Source organism: Cetorhinus maximus, chromosome 4 (assembly GCF_964194155.1).
Source record: "Cetorhinus maximus chromosome 4, sCetMax3.hap1.1, whole genome shotgun sequence".
Taxonomy (NCBI): domain Eukaryota; kingdom Metazoa; phylum Chordata; class Chondrichthyes; order Lamniformes; family Cetorhinidae; genus Cetorhinus; species Cetorhinus maximus.
Window position 1 is genome coordinate 170,582,280 of NC_135882.1, and position 14,020 is coordinate 170,596,299.

At 44.8% G+C, this 14,020-nt stretch overlaps 1 protein-coding gene across 1 annotated transcript in view; it reads right to left on the reverse strand.

The window, feature by feature from the left end:
• The window catches only part of LOC144680108 (meprin A subunit beta-like), a 62,036-nt gene that overhangs the window by 20,799 nt on the left and 27,217 nt on the right, over nt 1–14,020 (reverse strand). The window contains exons 6-9 of the mRNA XM_078541253.1: nt 12,822–13,000; nt 12,509–12,727; nt 10,763–10,915; nt 6,190–6,405 (exon numbers count right to left, since the gene is read on the reverse strand). Coding sequence (XP_078397379.1) covers nt 6,190–6,405; nt 10,763–10,915; nt 12,509–12,727; nt 12,822–13,000 — 767 coding nt within the window. The remainder of the gene's footprint in view (nt 1–6,189; nt 6,406–10,762; nt 10,916–12,508; nt 12,728–12,821; nt 13,001–14,020) is intronic.

Here is a 14,020-nt window from a genome sequence, read left to right on the forward strand (position 1 = left end):
GGCGGGGAGGCTGCAGAAGGATTTGGACAGTTTGGAGAATGGGCAAAGAAGTGGCAGATGGAATACAACGTGGGCAAGTGTGAGGTCATGCACTTTGGTAGGAAGAATAGAGGCATAGACTATTTTCTAAATGGGGAGAGAATTCAGAAATCTGCAGTGCAAAGGGACTTGGGAGTCCTAGTCCAGGATTCTCTTAAGGTTAACTTGCAGGTTGAGTCGGTAGTTAGGAAGGCAAATGCAATGTTGGCATTTATTTCGAGAGGACTAGAATATAAAAGCAGGGATGTGCTGCTGAGGCTGTATAAGGCTCTGGTCAGACCACATTTAGAATATTGTGAGCAATTTTGGGCCCCGTATCTCAGGAAGGATGTGCTGGCCGTGGAGAGGGTCCAGAGGAGGTTCACGAGAACGATCCCAGGAATGAAAGGCTTAACATATGAGGAACGTTTGAGGACTCTGGGTCTATACTCGATGGAGTTTAGAAGGCTGAGGGGGGATCTGATTGAAACTTACAGAATACTGAAAGGCCTGGATAGAGTGGACGTGGGGAAGATGTTTCCATTAGTAGGAGAGACTAGGACCCGAGGGCACAGCCTCAGAGTAAAGGGAAGACCTTGTAGAACAGAAATGAGGAGAAACTTCTTGAGCCAGAGAGTGGTGAATCTATGGAATTCATTGCCACAGAAGGCTGTGGAGGCCAGGTCATTTAGTGCATTTAAGAGTGAGATAGATAGGTTCTTGATTGGTAAGGGGATCAAAGGTTACGGGGAGAAGGCGGGAGAATGGGGTTGAGAAACGTATCAGCCATGATTGATTGGCGGAGCAGACTCGATGGGCCGAATGGCCTAATTTCTGCTCCTATGTCTTATGGTCTTATGGTCCTATCCTAATTCTGGTGCACATCAGGGAGCCCTCTGTATCACAGTCAGCACAGTGGTAGCTGAGTGTGTTGAGAATGCTCTTCGGAGAGTCCAGCTGATGCCAAGGCCCTGATCTGATGTCTCCAGGAAATCTTGTGGCATGGTTTGTTCTGAAGGAAGGCGTTAGTTACACAAAGATCAGGGCAGCAGCAAAACTCAAGTAGTCTCTGTCTCTCCTCACTTATCTTTCCCAGGCCATGATGTCCGAGGCAGGACCCATGGCCCATGGTCTGCCCCCACTCTTGCGTTGAAATTCCCCAGTTGGTAAAGACGTTCTGACTTATGGGTTCATACAAACCTCCAAATTAGGAGCAGGAGTAGGCCACTCGGCCCCTTGAGCCTGCTCTGCCATTCAATAAGATCATGGTTGATATGATTGTAACCTCAACTCCACATTCCCGCCTACCCATGATAACCTTTCACCCCCTTGTTAATCAAGAATCTATCTGGCTCTGCCTTAAAAATATTCAAAGACTCTGCTTCCACTGCCTTTTGAAGAAGAGAGTTCCAAAGGCTCATGACCCTCTGAGAGAAAAAATTTCTCCTTATCTCTGTCTTAAATGAGCGACCCCTTATTTCTGAACAGTGACCCTTTGACCCCTAGTTCTAGGTTCTCCCACAAGAGGAAACATCCTCTCCACATCCACCCTGTCAAGATGCAAATGCACGCTATCTCTCTTATATATCAAAACTAGTACACATCAAAGCACCCAGACTAGCTGGCTTTAATCCAGGATCTTAAAGGTTTCAATTAAGTCGCCTCTTACTCTTCTGAACTCCAGTGGAAACAAGCCTAATCTGTCCGACCTTTCCTCATAAGACAACCTGCCCACTTCTGGTATTAGTCAAGTAAACCTTCTCTGAACTGCTTCTAACACATTTACATCTTTCTTTAAATAAGGAAACCAGTACTGTACACAATACTCCAGATGTGGTCTCACTATTGCCCTGTACAACTGAAGCATAACCTCCCTACTTTTGTAATCAATACCCCTCACAATAAACAGTAACATTCTATTAACTTTCTAATTACTGCTGCTGGCAGTGTCAATCTCCTCATAGAACTGGTCCTTCACCTCTGTTGTGGAGCACAGCGCTGGAGCATTGTCATGAAGCTATTAATGTATATAATATCATTGGAAAATATTGTTCTTTTAAAATAGAGGCTTAGTCTGTGGGTGCATCTTAACTGGATTAAAACCAGCTAGTCTGGGTGCTTTGATATGTATTAGTTTTGATATGTAAGAGAGATAGCGTGCATTTGCATTTTTTGAATAAAACATTCAAGAAGTGGGTTGAAAACTGATACCTATCTAGTCGATACCAATCAATCTGTTTATATTACTAATAAAATTGGTACTATGAAAGGGGTTTTATTGTTAGAAGAGGCTGGTGATACAATGAGAATTTACATTCAATGGGCGGTGAAAACTTCAGTAGTTTTCGGGTGTACAGAGCAGAGACAATGTGAGATCAAAAGGCAGCTGTAAGTCTCCAACTGGCTCCACAGGAACCAAAGTGAAAAGAACCTCATTTTGAATCAAAAACAGAAAATGCTGGAAAAACTCAGCAGGCTTGACAGCATCTGTGGAGAGAGAAAAAAGCAAGGTTAACGTTTTGAACCCATATGACCCTTCTTCAGAGCTGAAGAGAAGTGGAAATTTGGAAATTCATTTTGAATTCGTAAGGTGAAAATGCTTTGCCTGGTGTCTGGTTAAGCCTATGGGTTGCTATTGCCTTAATGGAGATTAGTTTGGAAATTTGTTACAAGTTATGATAGTAGTAATTTGTAACCATGTGTACATATAATTTAACCTGTGTAAATTAATAAAATGTTTCATTTAGTTTCATGTAAAACCTCAAGAACTGGTGGTCCGATTCCAGAATTTAGAGTCGCATCTCAAACATAACACTGAAAATTATAGGTTATGACAGTTGTTTAAAGTTTCCCTCTGGGATTTTTAAATCATTCAGCTTTACCAACTGCATCAGTCATTAACAGCATAGAAACTCATGATGTTAACTGGCCCTGTTTGAGCTGAGAGGTAGATGGAGAGAAACATGCGCTGAACCATTTGTGTAGCGTTCGGTCACCAAGAGTAGCGAGTTCCTTATAGCAAAGCCTACACCTTGTTCACACGTTTTCTCTTTCCTCTTCCCCTGCCAGGTGGACGTATAATATTTTCTTTCAGAGAGCCACTCTCGGCAAGCCTGCTCCTTGTAGGGAAGCTAAGTAAAGTTCAGTCTATCAAGTTCCATCTCGATCACAACTGTCTTGCAGGGTGTTATTGACCAGCTACAAATCCACTGCCAGCCCTGTGCAGGTGGTCCTGACATTCCCAGCTTGCCGATAGCGGAGTTAGCATCCTCTTTCTTTTTGTTTGTTCCGTTTGTTTGCCTGGTGCGATGGATTCCGTCCACTTGTTTCACAGAGACACTGAGCTCCGAGCACTCATTGAAGCAGGCGTGTGTTCTATCCAGGGCACCAGTCTGGAGACCCTGGGGTGCCCAAACATCAGGGTCCCCCTCCCAACCTTGCTGGTTGAGTCTAAAGGAATGCAAAACACTACGGCTTGGTTGCAAGAGTTGCTGGAAAGATGACACATTTAGACGTCAGTCTGCTTTTGGGCTCCACTCCAGATTTTTTGGTGGGTTTTACTCCCTTAGCCTTCAACTCTCCCCTGCTATCCAGAAGGCAGTGGAGTTATTCACCCATAGCTGGGAGTTTGGTTCATGAGTGCCAGGGCACGTACACATAGTGGTGGGCCTGCACACTGCATGTCTGAGAGCCAACCCTCCTCCGAAATAAGAACAAAAAGTGCTGGAAAAACTCAGCAGCTGCGGAGAGAGAAACAGAGTTAACGTTTCGAGTCCAATATGACTCTTCTTCAGGACTGAAGGGAGGCATAAATGTGATGCGTTTTAGGCTGTTGAAAAAGGTGGGGGGTGGGGGCGGTTAGGTGGAACAAAAAGGGAAGGTCGGAGATAGGTTAGGGGGCAGAGGAGATTAAATTACACAGATGTCATGGATCAAAAGGCAAAGAAAGTGGGAATGGTAGTAATAGAGGAACAAAGAATTGGTCCAGAGTAGGTGTTAATAGCAGAATAATGGTCAGCACTGTCTGAAAGCAAAATAGCAGAATGTAGCAGTAAAGGAACAAAGTATTGGTCCAGAGTTAGTGTTGAACAGCAGAATAAAGGTGAGCTGTATCAAAGCAAAATAGCAGAATGTGTGAATAGCAGAATAAAGGTTAGTGCTGTCCAAAAGCAAAAACATGAGAACAAGGTACAAGCTGGAACTCACGGGAAAAAAATACAAAATGGAGGACATTTCATGGTCTGCATTTGTTGAACTCAATGTTGAGTCCGGAAGGCTGTAAAGTGCCTAGCTGGAAGACGAGGTGCTGTTCCTCAAGCTTGCCTTGGGCTTCACTGGAACATTGAAGCAGGCTGGGGACAGGAAAGTGAGCATGAGAGCAAGGTGATGACTTGAAATGGCGAGAAACTGGCAGGTCGGAGTCATGCTGGTGGACTGATCCTCCTCCGAGTTCCTCTGAAGTTTCAGCCTGGGGCTGCGAGGGACCCAGTTTCCATGTGTCGCCACGGGGAGGCGGTGCCAATGGTGAGGCTGTGTACTGACAGGGAGAGATGTTCACATCTGGCTCTCTTTCTAGTATTGCTGCTAGCCAGCGCTGTAGGCTGAAAAAGTGAGGCAAACTAGCACACAAAAAGTAGAAAGAACGCTATCTCTCTTCACCCACATACTAGACACATCACATCAACCTGTGCTGTATATTCTAGATATCTCTATAACTCTCCATGCTCTCTGGAAACACGCTCTGCTGACCCTCAAAATGCTTTGGACCATTACTTCCAGATGAGCTTTCCCGAGTCTCGGAATCAATTACACTGTCCATAAAATAATCCGCTCAATCTTCCTCCCTTTCTAACTCCTAGTTTCTTTTTCTTTGGTATCTGAACTAGTTGCCACGTTGAAAGAAAATATCTGAGCCAAACTTGTCAACCCATCATCGAATCATGAAATAATGCAGCACACCAGGAAGGCCATTCAGCCCATCAAGACTGTGTTTGTCAAAGAGCAATCCAGTTAGTCCCACTCCCTCACTCTTTCCCATAACCCTGCAATCTTTTCCTCCTTCACATTTTATCCCTGTGAAAGCTACTATTGAATACTATTTCACTATCTCAACAGGCAGCGCATTCCACACTCTAACCCTATAATGTTGTGTAAACTATTTTTCCTCATGTTGCCTTTGGTTCTTTTGCCAATCACCCTACCCTCTGGTTACCTTCATGATTTTAAACGCCTTAATTAAATCAAAGACTTTGTATAATCTTGAAAACTTTGGTTAGGTCACCTAAAGGTCTAATATTTCTCAAAGTGTACAAACCCACTTCTCCTAACATGTCCTCGTAGCTGAAGCTTCCGATTAACCCCTATCATGACAAGCAGATATCGAGGAAGATATCACCACGTGGGGAGATATTGTTTAATTGACCCGAGCCAGCATTTCTATAGGGCACATCATGACCATGGCTGGAATTTTCCAGCCCCCCTCCCGCTGGACCTCCCGGTCCCGCTGAAGCAAGAGGAGCTTCGAATGGCCTCGCCACATCTTCCGGCCCTGCCCCCCGCCACGACGGGGACCGGAAAGTTCCGCCCCCCCCCCGGGACTTCCCAAAGCGCCTGACAGCCAACAGAGCACCTTTAAAACGTAGTCATTGTTGTCATGTAAGGCCAACCAATTCTTGCACAGCAAGGTCCAAGCAATGGCAATAAGATAATGAGCAGATAATCTGTGTTTGCGACATTGATTGAGGGATAAATGTGAACCAGGACACCTCCCCTGCTCTTCTTCAAAGTAGCACACCATGGGATCTTTAACATACACCCAACTGGGCTTTGGTTTAACTGCTCAGTTGAAAGACAGCAGCTTCTGGCTGTGCAGCACTCCCCCAGTACCACACTGGGCCATCAGCCTAGGCCTTTGCACTCAAGTCTCTGGAGTGGGACTTGAGCCCACGATCTGCTGATGCAGAGGGAAGCGTGCTACCCACTGGACCCCATAGAACCCCTTTCACCCGCCCGTGGGAATGATGTTCCGTAAAGATCAAGGGGACATCCCTTTGTGATTAGTGTAATAAGATATGTCCAGAAAGCGGTATTAACGTGTAAGGGTTATATCACCTTTCAGATTGCACATTAATAAATGATGTTAAGCTCATTCTTCGGCCCTCAATGACATACCTTTCATTCCAATGATTTTTGTTAGAGTACCGTTGGGATTAGCTTCATTGTAAACTCTGACCCAAATGTTCAGCTTATCGTTCTCGCTTCCACTGTTGAAAGAATAGAACTCCAAACATTGAAAGCCTCGCTTAGGGTAATAGATCCTACTTTCCAAAAGGGTATTGTTTCCCACCAGACCGGTGCTGGTACTGAAATACATGAAGTACCCGATACCTGCCATATAACATGATTGAAAAGTTAAATTAATAAAGCATCCACAATTTTATTAACAGAGTATTGAGTACAACAGCAGGGGAGTTACACTGAACATTTACAAAGCTCTGGTTAGGCCACAACTGGAGCGTTGCATTCAGTTCTGGTCACCGCACTTTAGGGAAGATGTGAAAGTCCTTGAGAGGGTGCAGAGGAGATTTACCAGAATGGTTTCCAGGGATGGATTGGGGGGTGTGGGTTTAGCTGTAAGGTTAGGTTGGTAAAGCTGAGGTTGTTCTCCCTGGGGCAAAGGAATTTGAGGGGAGATTTGATAGAGGTGTACAAGATTATGACAGGTTTAGATAAGGTGGACAAAGGAAAGTTGTTCCCATTCGTTCATGGTGCAAGGACTTGGGAGACAAAATTAAGGTTTTGGGTAAGAGCAGGGAGAATGTGAGGAAGAACTTTTTCACACAGTTCTACACAGTGAGTAGTAATGACCTGGATCTCTCTGTCCATGAGGATGTGGAAGCAGAGATCACAGAATCACAGAATCACACGGTGCAGAAGAGGCCCTTTGGCCCATCGAGTCTGCACCGACACGTGAGAGACACCTGACCTACCTACCTAATCCCATTTACCAGCACTTGGCCCATAAGCCTTGAATGTTATGACGTGCCAAGTGCTCATCCAGGTACTTTTTAAAGGTTGTGAGGCAACCCGCCTCCACCACCCTCCCAGGCAGTGCATTCCAGACCGTCACCATTTTCTGGGTAAAAAAGTTTTTCCTCACATCCCCCCAAAACCTCCTGCCCCTCACTTTGAACTTATGTCCCCTTGTGACTGACCCTTCAACTAAGGGGAACAGCTGCTCCCTATCCACCCTGTCCATGCCCCTCATAATCTTGTACACCTTGATCAGGTCGCCCCTCAGTCTTCTCTGCTCCAACGAAAACAACCCAAGTCTATCCAACCTCCCTTCATAACTTAAATGATTCATCCTAGGCAACATCCTGGTGAATCTCCTCTGCACCCCCTCCAGTGCAATCACATCCTTCCTATAATGTGGCGACCAGAACTGCACACAGTACTCCAGCTGTGGCTTCACCAAGGTTCTATACAACTCCAATATGACCTCCCTACTTTTGTAAACTATGCCTCGATTGATAAAGGCAAGTGTCCCATATGCCTTTTTCACCACCCCACTAACATGCCCCTCTGCCTTCAGAGATCTATGGACACACACGCCAAAGTCCCTTTGTTCCTCAGAACTTCCTAGTGTCATGCCATTCATTGAATGCTTCCTTGTCAAATTACTCCTTCCAAAGTGTATCACCTCACACTTTTCAGGGTTAAATTCCATCTGCCACTTAACTGCCCATTTTACCATCCCGTCTATTTCTTCCTGTAGCCCAAGACACTCAACCTCACTGTTAACCACCCGGCCAATCTTTGTGTCATCTGCAAACTTACGAATCCTACCCCCAACATAGTCATCTATGTCTTTTATATAAATGACAAATAATAGGGGACCGAGCACAGATCCCTGTGGTACGCCACTGGACACTGGCTTCCAGTCACTAAAGCATCCTTCTGTCATCACCCTCTGTCTCCTACAACTAAGCCAATTTTGAATCCACCTTATCAAATTACCCTGTATCCCATGTGCATTTACCTTCTTTATAAGTCTCCCATGTGGGACCTGGTCAAAGGCTTTGCTGAATTCCTTATAAACTACATCAACTGCCCTCACCTACACACCTGGTCACCTCCTCAAAAAATTCAATCAAATTTGTTAGGCATGACCTCCCTCTGACAAAGCCATGCTGACTATCCCTGATCAAACCTTGCCTCTCCAAGTGGAGATAGATTCTCTCCTTCAGAATTTTCTCCAATAGTTTTTCTACCACAGACATGAGACTCACTGGTCTGTAGTTTCCTGGTTTATCTCTACAACCCTTCTTAAATAGCGGAACCACATTAGCTGTTCCCCAGTCCTCTGGCACCTCCCCCGTGGCCAGGGAGGAATTAAAAATTTGGGTCTGAGCCCCTGCGATCTCCTCTCTTGTCTCCCTCAGCAGTCTGGGACACAAATCATCCGGACCTGGAGATTTGTCCACTTTTAAGCCTGCCAACACCTCCAGTACCTTGTCACTCCCTATATCAATTTGCTTAAGAACCTCACAGTCTCTCTCCCCGAGTTCCATAGCTTCATCCTCATTCTCGTGGGTGAAGACGGATGTGAAGTATTTGTTCAACACTCTAGCGATGTCCTCTAGCACCACCCATAGATTGCCTCCTTGGTCCCTTATGGGCCCTATTCTTTCCTTGGTTATCCTCTTCCCGTTGATATACTTATAGAATATCTTGGGAATTTCCCTACTTTTACCAGATGATCAATGATTTCAAAAGGAAAATGGATAGGCACTGGAAGGAAATAAACTTCCATCATTCTGGGAATAGAGTGGGAAAATGGGACTGACTGCATTGCCCTACAGAGGGCCAGCAAGGACTTGATGGGCTGAATGGCCTCCTTTTGTGACAGTATTTATATAACATGACATATATCCAACACCAGATCTTTTTTATCATCAAATATTTATCAAACGGTGGTTTCTAAAGATCTTTAAAGGAGATTAATGCTGCGAAAATGACCAGGTGGTCATCCCGTCCACTGCCGACACTCTCCGGTTTGACCCCTGCCTGAGTTCACCGGGTCAGTAGGTGGGAGCCCCTTCTCTGAGGGGTGTAATTCCAGTGACTGGGCACCATCGGAGGGGAACGTTTTTCCCCCACTTATGTTACGTTTTCCCCTTTGTGCACCTACCACTCTACTGGGAATGACTGAATTAGACCCCCAAACTTGTGATAGCAGCTTAGGGGCCTATACCTGTGCCTCTCCGATGGACAAAAATGGAGAGGTAGTGGGGGTGGCGGGGGGGGGGGGTGGGGGGGTGCCTTTTAAAATGGAGTGGCTTACTTTCCTTCTCTGATTCAGCTGAGCTGTGATTTTAACTCTGCTGCTTTCAGTTGTGGATGAGGCTCTGGGAGGATCAGCGTTACCAGATATCAGTCAAGGATACCGGGACAACACGAGGCCTTGGAGTAGCTGAGCATCTGACTGGTGGGATTAAAGTCAGGCTGGCAGTTTGCTCTCACTCATACAGGGGAATGCTGTCCGCCCCCAGCAGGAGTTAAAGTGGCCCTTTTATCTTCATAAACAGCAATAACCACCTGGGCTGCTCCCATGTGGAAAATTCGCCGCAATTCTGTATAATCCAAGCCATAAACCCCATTGCCCCAAAGCAAGTTTGTGGGTCGATGTGGAAGGGGGTGGTGCTGATCGGATAAGAGAGCCAGCACATAATCTTCTGATGGGCCGAATTAGGCCTATTTCTGTTCTTTAAGAATGTATGATTAGCGCATCATTTCTGCTTCCCAAATGGCACCTTGTAGCTTCTCTGGGTGAGTGCCAACCTAATGCCAAACATGGCGGAGGAGTTAGCTGCAGTTCTCTGCAGTGGGCACATCCTCACCAAGAGTGAAGTTGGGGCCGCGCTAATGCATTTTCTGACGTAACACTTTACAGTAAATTACTGGTACACAGTAAATGGTAGGGCACTGAGGAGTGCGGAGGAACAAAGGGATCTGGGAGTTCAGATACATAATTCCCTGAAAGTGGCGTCACAGGTAGACAGGGTTGTAAAGAAAGCTTTTGGCATACTGGCCTTCATAAATCAAAGTATTGAGTATAGGAGTTGGGATGTTATGGTGAGGTTGTATAAGACATTGGTGAGGCCAACTTTGGAGTATTGTGTGCAGTTCTGGTCGCCTAACTACAGGAAGGATATCAGTAAGATTGAGAGACTGCAGAGAAGATTTACTAGGATGTTGCCGGGTCTTAAGGAGTTGAGTTACAGGGAAAGATTAAACAGGTTAGGACTTTATTCCTTGGAGCGTAGAAGAATGAGGGGAGATTTGATAGAAGTTTACAAAATTGTGAGGGGTATAGACAGAGTAGATGTGAGTAGGCTCTTTCCACTTAGATTAGGAGAAATAAACACGAGAGGACATGGCTTTAGGGTGAAAGGGAAAAGGTTTAGGGGGAACATTAGGGGGAACTTCTTCACTCAGAGAGTGGTGAGAGTGTGGAACGAGCTACCATCTGACGTGGTAAATGCGGGCTCACTCTTAAGTTTTAAGAATAAATTAGATAGATACATGGATGGGAGAGGTCTGGAGGGTTATGGACTAGGTGCAGGTCAATGGGACTAGCGGAATAATATTTCGGCACAGACTAGAAGGGCCGAATGGCCTGTTTTCTGTGCTGTAGTGTTCTATGGTTCTATGGTTCTATGATGAAAGTGTGTCTCTTTACCTGCACAGCTACCCATGTTGGTGTGATCTTGGTCAGGTCCAGACGGGGCCTGGGTAACACGTTCCCAAACTGCATTGTTTTCTCGGCCTTGAATCATGCCACAAATACTTTCCACTTCAAAACTGCACCTATCCAAAAAGCTAAGCGAGGAAGCTACCAAAAATGCAAACAGTAAGGTGAGAGTTTATCTTTTACTTCAACAACAACTACTTGCATTTATTTGGCACCTTTCATGACGACAGGACATCCCAAAGCATTTCACAGTCAAGGGCCTACATTTAAAGTGTGTTCACTGTTGAGTGTAGGAAACACGTCAGCCATATTGCACACAGCAAGCTCCCACAATCAGCAATGTGATAACGCCCAGATAATCTGTTTCTCTGATGCTAATTGAGAATTAAATGTTGATCAGTACACCAGGATAACACCACTGCTCTCTATAATGTTGCCATTGGATGTTTTACATCTGCACGAGAGGGAAGATGGGAGACTTGGTCTAATGCGCCTCTGACAGTGCAGCACTCCATCAGTACTGCGGTGGAGTGTCAACCTTGATTTTTGTGTTCAAGTCCTGGAGTGGGACTCAAACACACAACCTTGTGGCACAGAGGTGACGCAGAGCAAGATGTCCACAGTGCTTAACAAGAGCATTAGTCAAGTAAAAAAAAAAATGACTTAGCCACAGAAGGCGACATCAGAAGAGATGACCAAAACCTTCATCAAAGAGTTAAGTTTTAAGGGGCATCTTAAAGGAGGAAAGAGAGGCGGAGAGGTTTAGGGAGGGAATTTCAAAGCTTAGTGCATGGACAGTTGAAGGCACAGCCACCAATGTTGGAGCAATTAAAATCGGAGGAGTGCGAGAGACCAGAATTGGCAGAGTGTTGAGATCTCAACAGTTTGTAGGGCTGGAGGAAATTACAGTATTAAGTTTGGTTTTGAGCCAGATTAATTTTTATGACAGTCCCATATTTTCATGGTCACCATAACTGTTATTAGCTTTTTAAATTCCAGGTTTAATAACTGAATTTAAATTCCTCAGATACTATGGTAGGATGATAAATTTATGTGTGACCACAGTATCACTAGTCCAGTAACATAACCATTGTGTTACCATTTACAGTTTTATTATTTATTCATTCAGGGGATGTGGGCATCGCTGGCAAGGCCACCATTTATTGCCCATCCTAATTGCCCTTGAACTGAGTGGCTTTGCTAGACCATTTCAGAGAGCAGTTAAGAGTCAACCACATTGCTGTGGGTCTGGAGTCACATGTAGGCCAGACCAGGTAAAGGGTGGCAGATTTCCTTCCCTAAAGGACATTAGTTAAACAGATGGGTTTTTAACCACAATCGATGATAGTTTCATGGTCATCATTACTGATTCTCGATTTCAAATCCAGATTTATCAATTGGATTCAAATTCCACCAGCTGCCGTGGTGGGATTTGAACCCATGTCCACATTTCCATTAGCCTGGTCCTCTGGATTACTAGTCCAGTGACATCACCAGTAAATCACCATCTATCCCCATTTAATTTACCTAATCTACTAGCAGTTTAATCAACTTAAACATCGAGTTGACCATCCATTAATTGGAGATAAATGGTGATTGTCTGTACACAGAAATTGTAAAACCTCAGCCCCTATGATCAATGAACCAATGTCTTTCTCTTTATTTTCTTTAGTCTTTTCCAACCTGTCACAAATTCCACCCACGCCCAATTCTAACCAAATCATTGGAACTCACAGCAGTTGTAGAGTCGATGGAGTCTCAGGACATCATAGTCACTGAAATCTAACCGTTGCCCAATCACATCACTGAACTCCTCAATCTTGGTGACTATTGTTGGCTCGGTACCATTATTAAACGCTGTGGAACTGTAGTGCATCACAGAGGTGTAGTCATAGGGTATGTTGAGGTCACTACTTTCCTTGTCGTTATATTTATTGAAATTATGCTCTTTACCTGAATTAAAAGCAACAAAAGAACGCATCAAGTAACAATCTCACGTTGGCAGTGATTAACATCTCTTTCCTGGCATGGAATCATCACCATTTACCATTTTCAATCCTGTCCCAGACTATCGTGACATAGTCATCGCGATCGGCTCTTGATTGCTCATGCCAGAATCCCAGGGCGTGAAGGAACTCATGTTCGATGGTTCCTATTCTTTCACATCCCTCACCGATGGAAAGTTCCTGCCTCCCTTCATGTTGGTTGCCTACAGACGACCAGCACCTAAAAAGGAATGAATTCTTCATGTTGAACTTGCTCTTATTGTTAGTTCATTAACAGGTACAAAAGAAGTGCAAAGTGCCAAAAGACGAACTGGCAGCTAGACTGGCCCTTGTATAGACACTTGAAAAACCAAGTTCCACATCTTTTGTTTCTACACTTTGTGATATTTAAATTGCTTCATAGCCTCACCCCTCCCAATCTCTAGTCTCCTCCAGCTCCATAACCATCCTAGTTCTCTGTGCAGTGCCAATTCTGGCTTATTGAGTATTCCATGATTTTAATTGCACCACCATTGGTCGCCGTGCCTTCAGCTGCCTGGGCCCTAAGCTCTGGAACTCCCTTCCTAGACTTCTCTACTTCTCTATCTCTCTTTGTCCTCCTCCAAGCCACTTAAGCTACCTCCTTGACTAAGCTTTTGGCAAACTGTCCCAAAATAAATGAAATCTGTTGTTGGTACTGTGTTCCTTGGGTTGGTGCATTTTGTGGCAAGGAGTTCATGATCTGATCAATGAACTTTGGTATCACAGCCTAGAACCTCAGTAGCACAGCCTGCTGTACTACTGGGCCATGAAGACCAGTAATAGTCCACCCCTGTTAGCCAATCTTGCCATACCTGGGTTAAGGGGCTCTATAACTCCTAGGATTCTGTTCCTGAACTAATCTAAAGTGCCATTCATAGGAATTTAAATTGTGTGTAGGATGGTGCTCAGTTAGCTAATATGCAAAATAAGAACATAAGAAAATAATAAGTAGGAACAGGAGTAGACCATACTGTCCATCAAACCTGCTCCACCATTCAATCACAGGTCTTCAGTCTTAACTTCCCTTTCCCGCCTGCCCCCCATATCCCTTGGTTTTCCAAAACATCTGTCTATCTTAGTCTTAAATATCTTCAAAGATGGGGCATCCACAACTCTCTGGGGTAGAGAATTCCAAGGATGCACAACCCTCTGAGTGAAGAAATTTCTCCTCATCTCAGTCCTAAATAATCAGCCCTTTATCTTGAGACTTTGCCCCCAT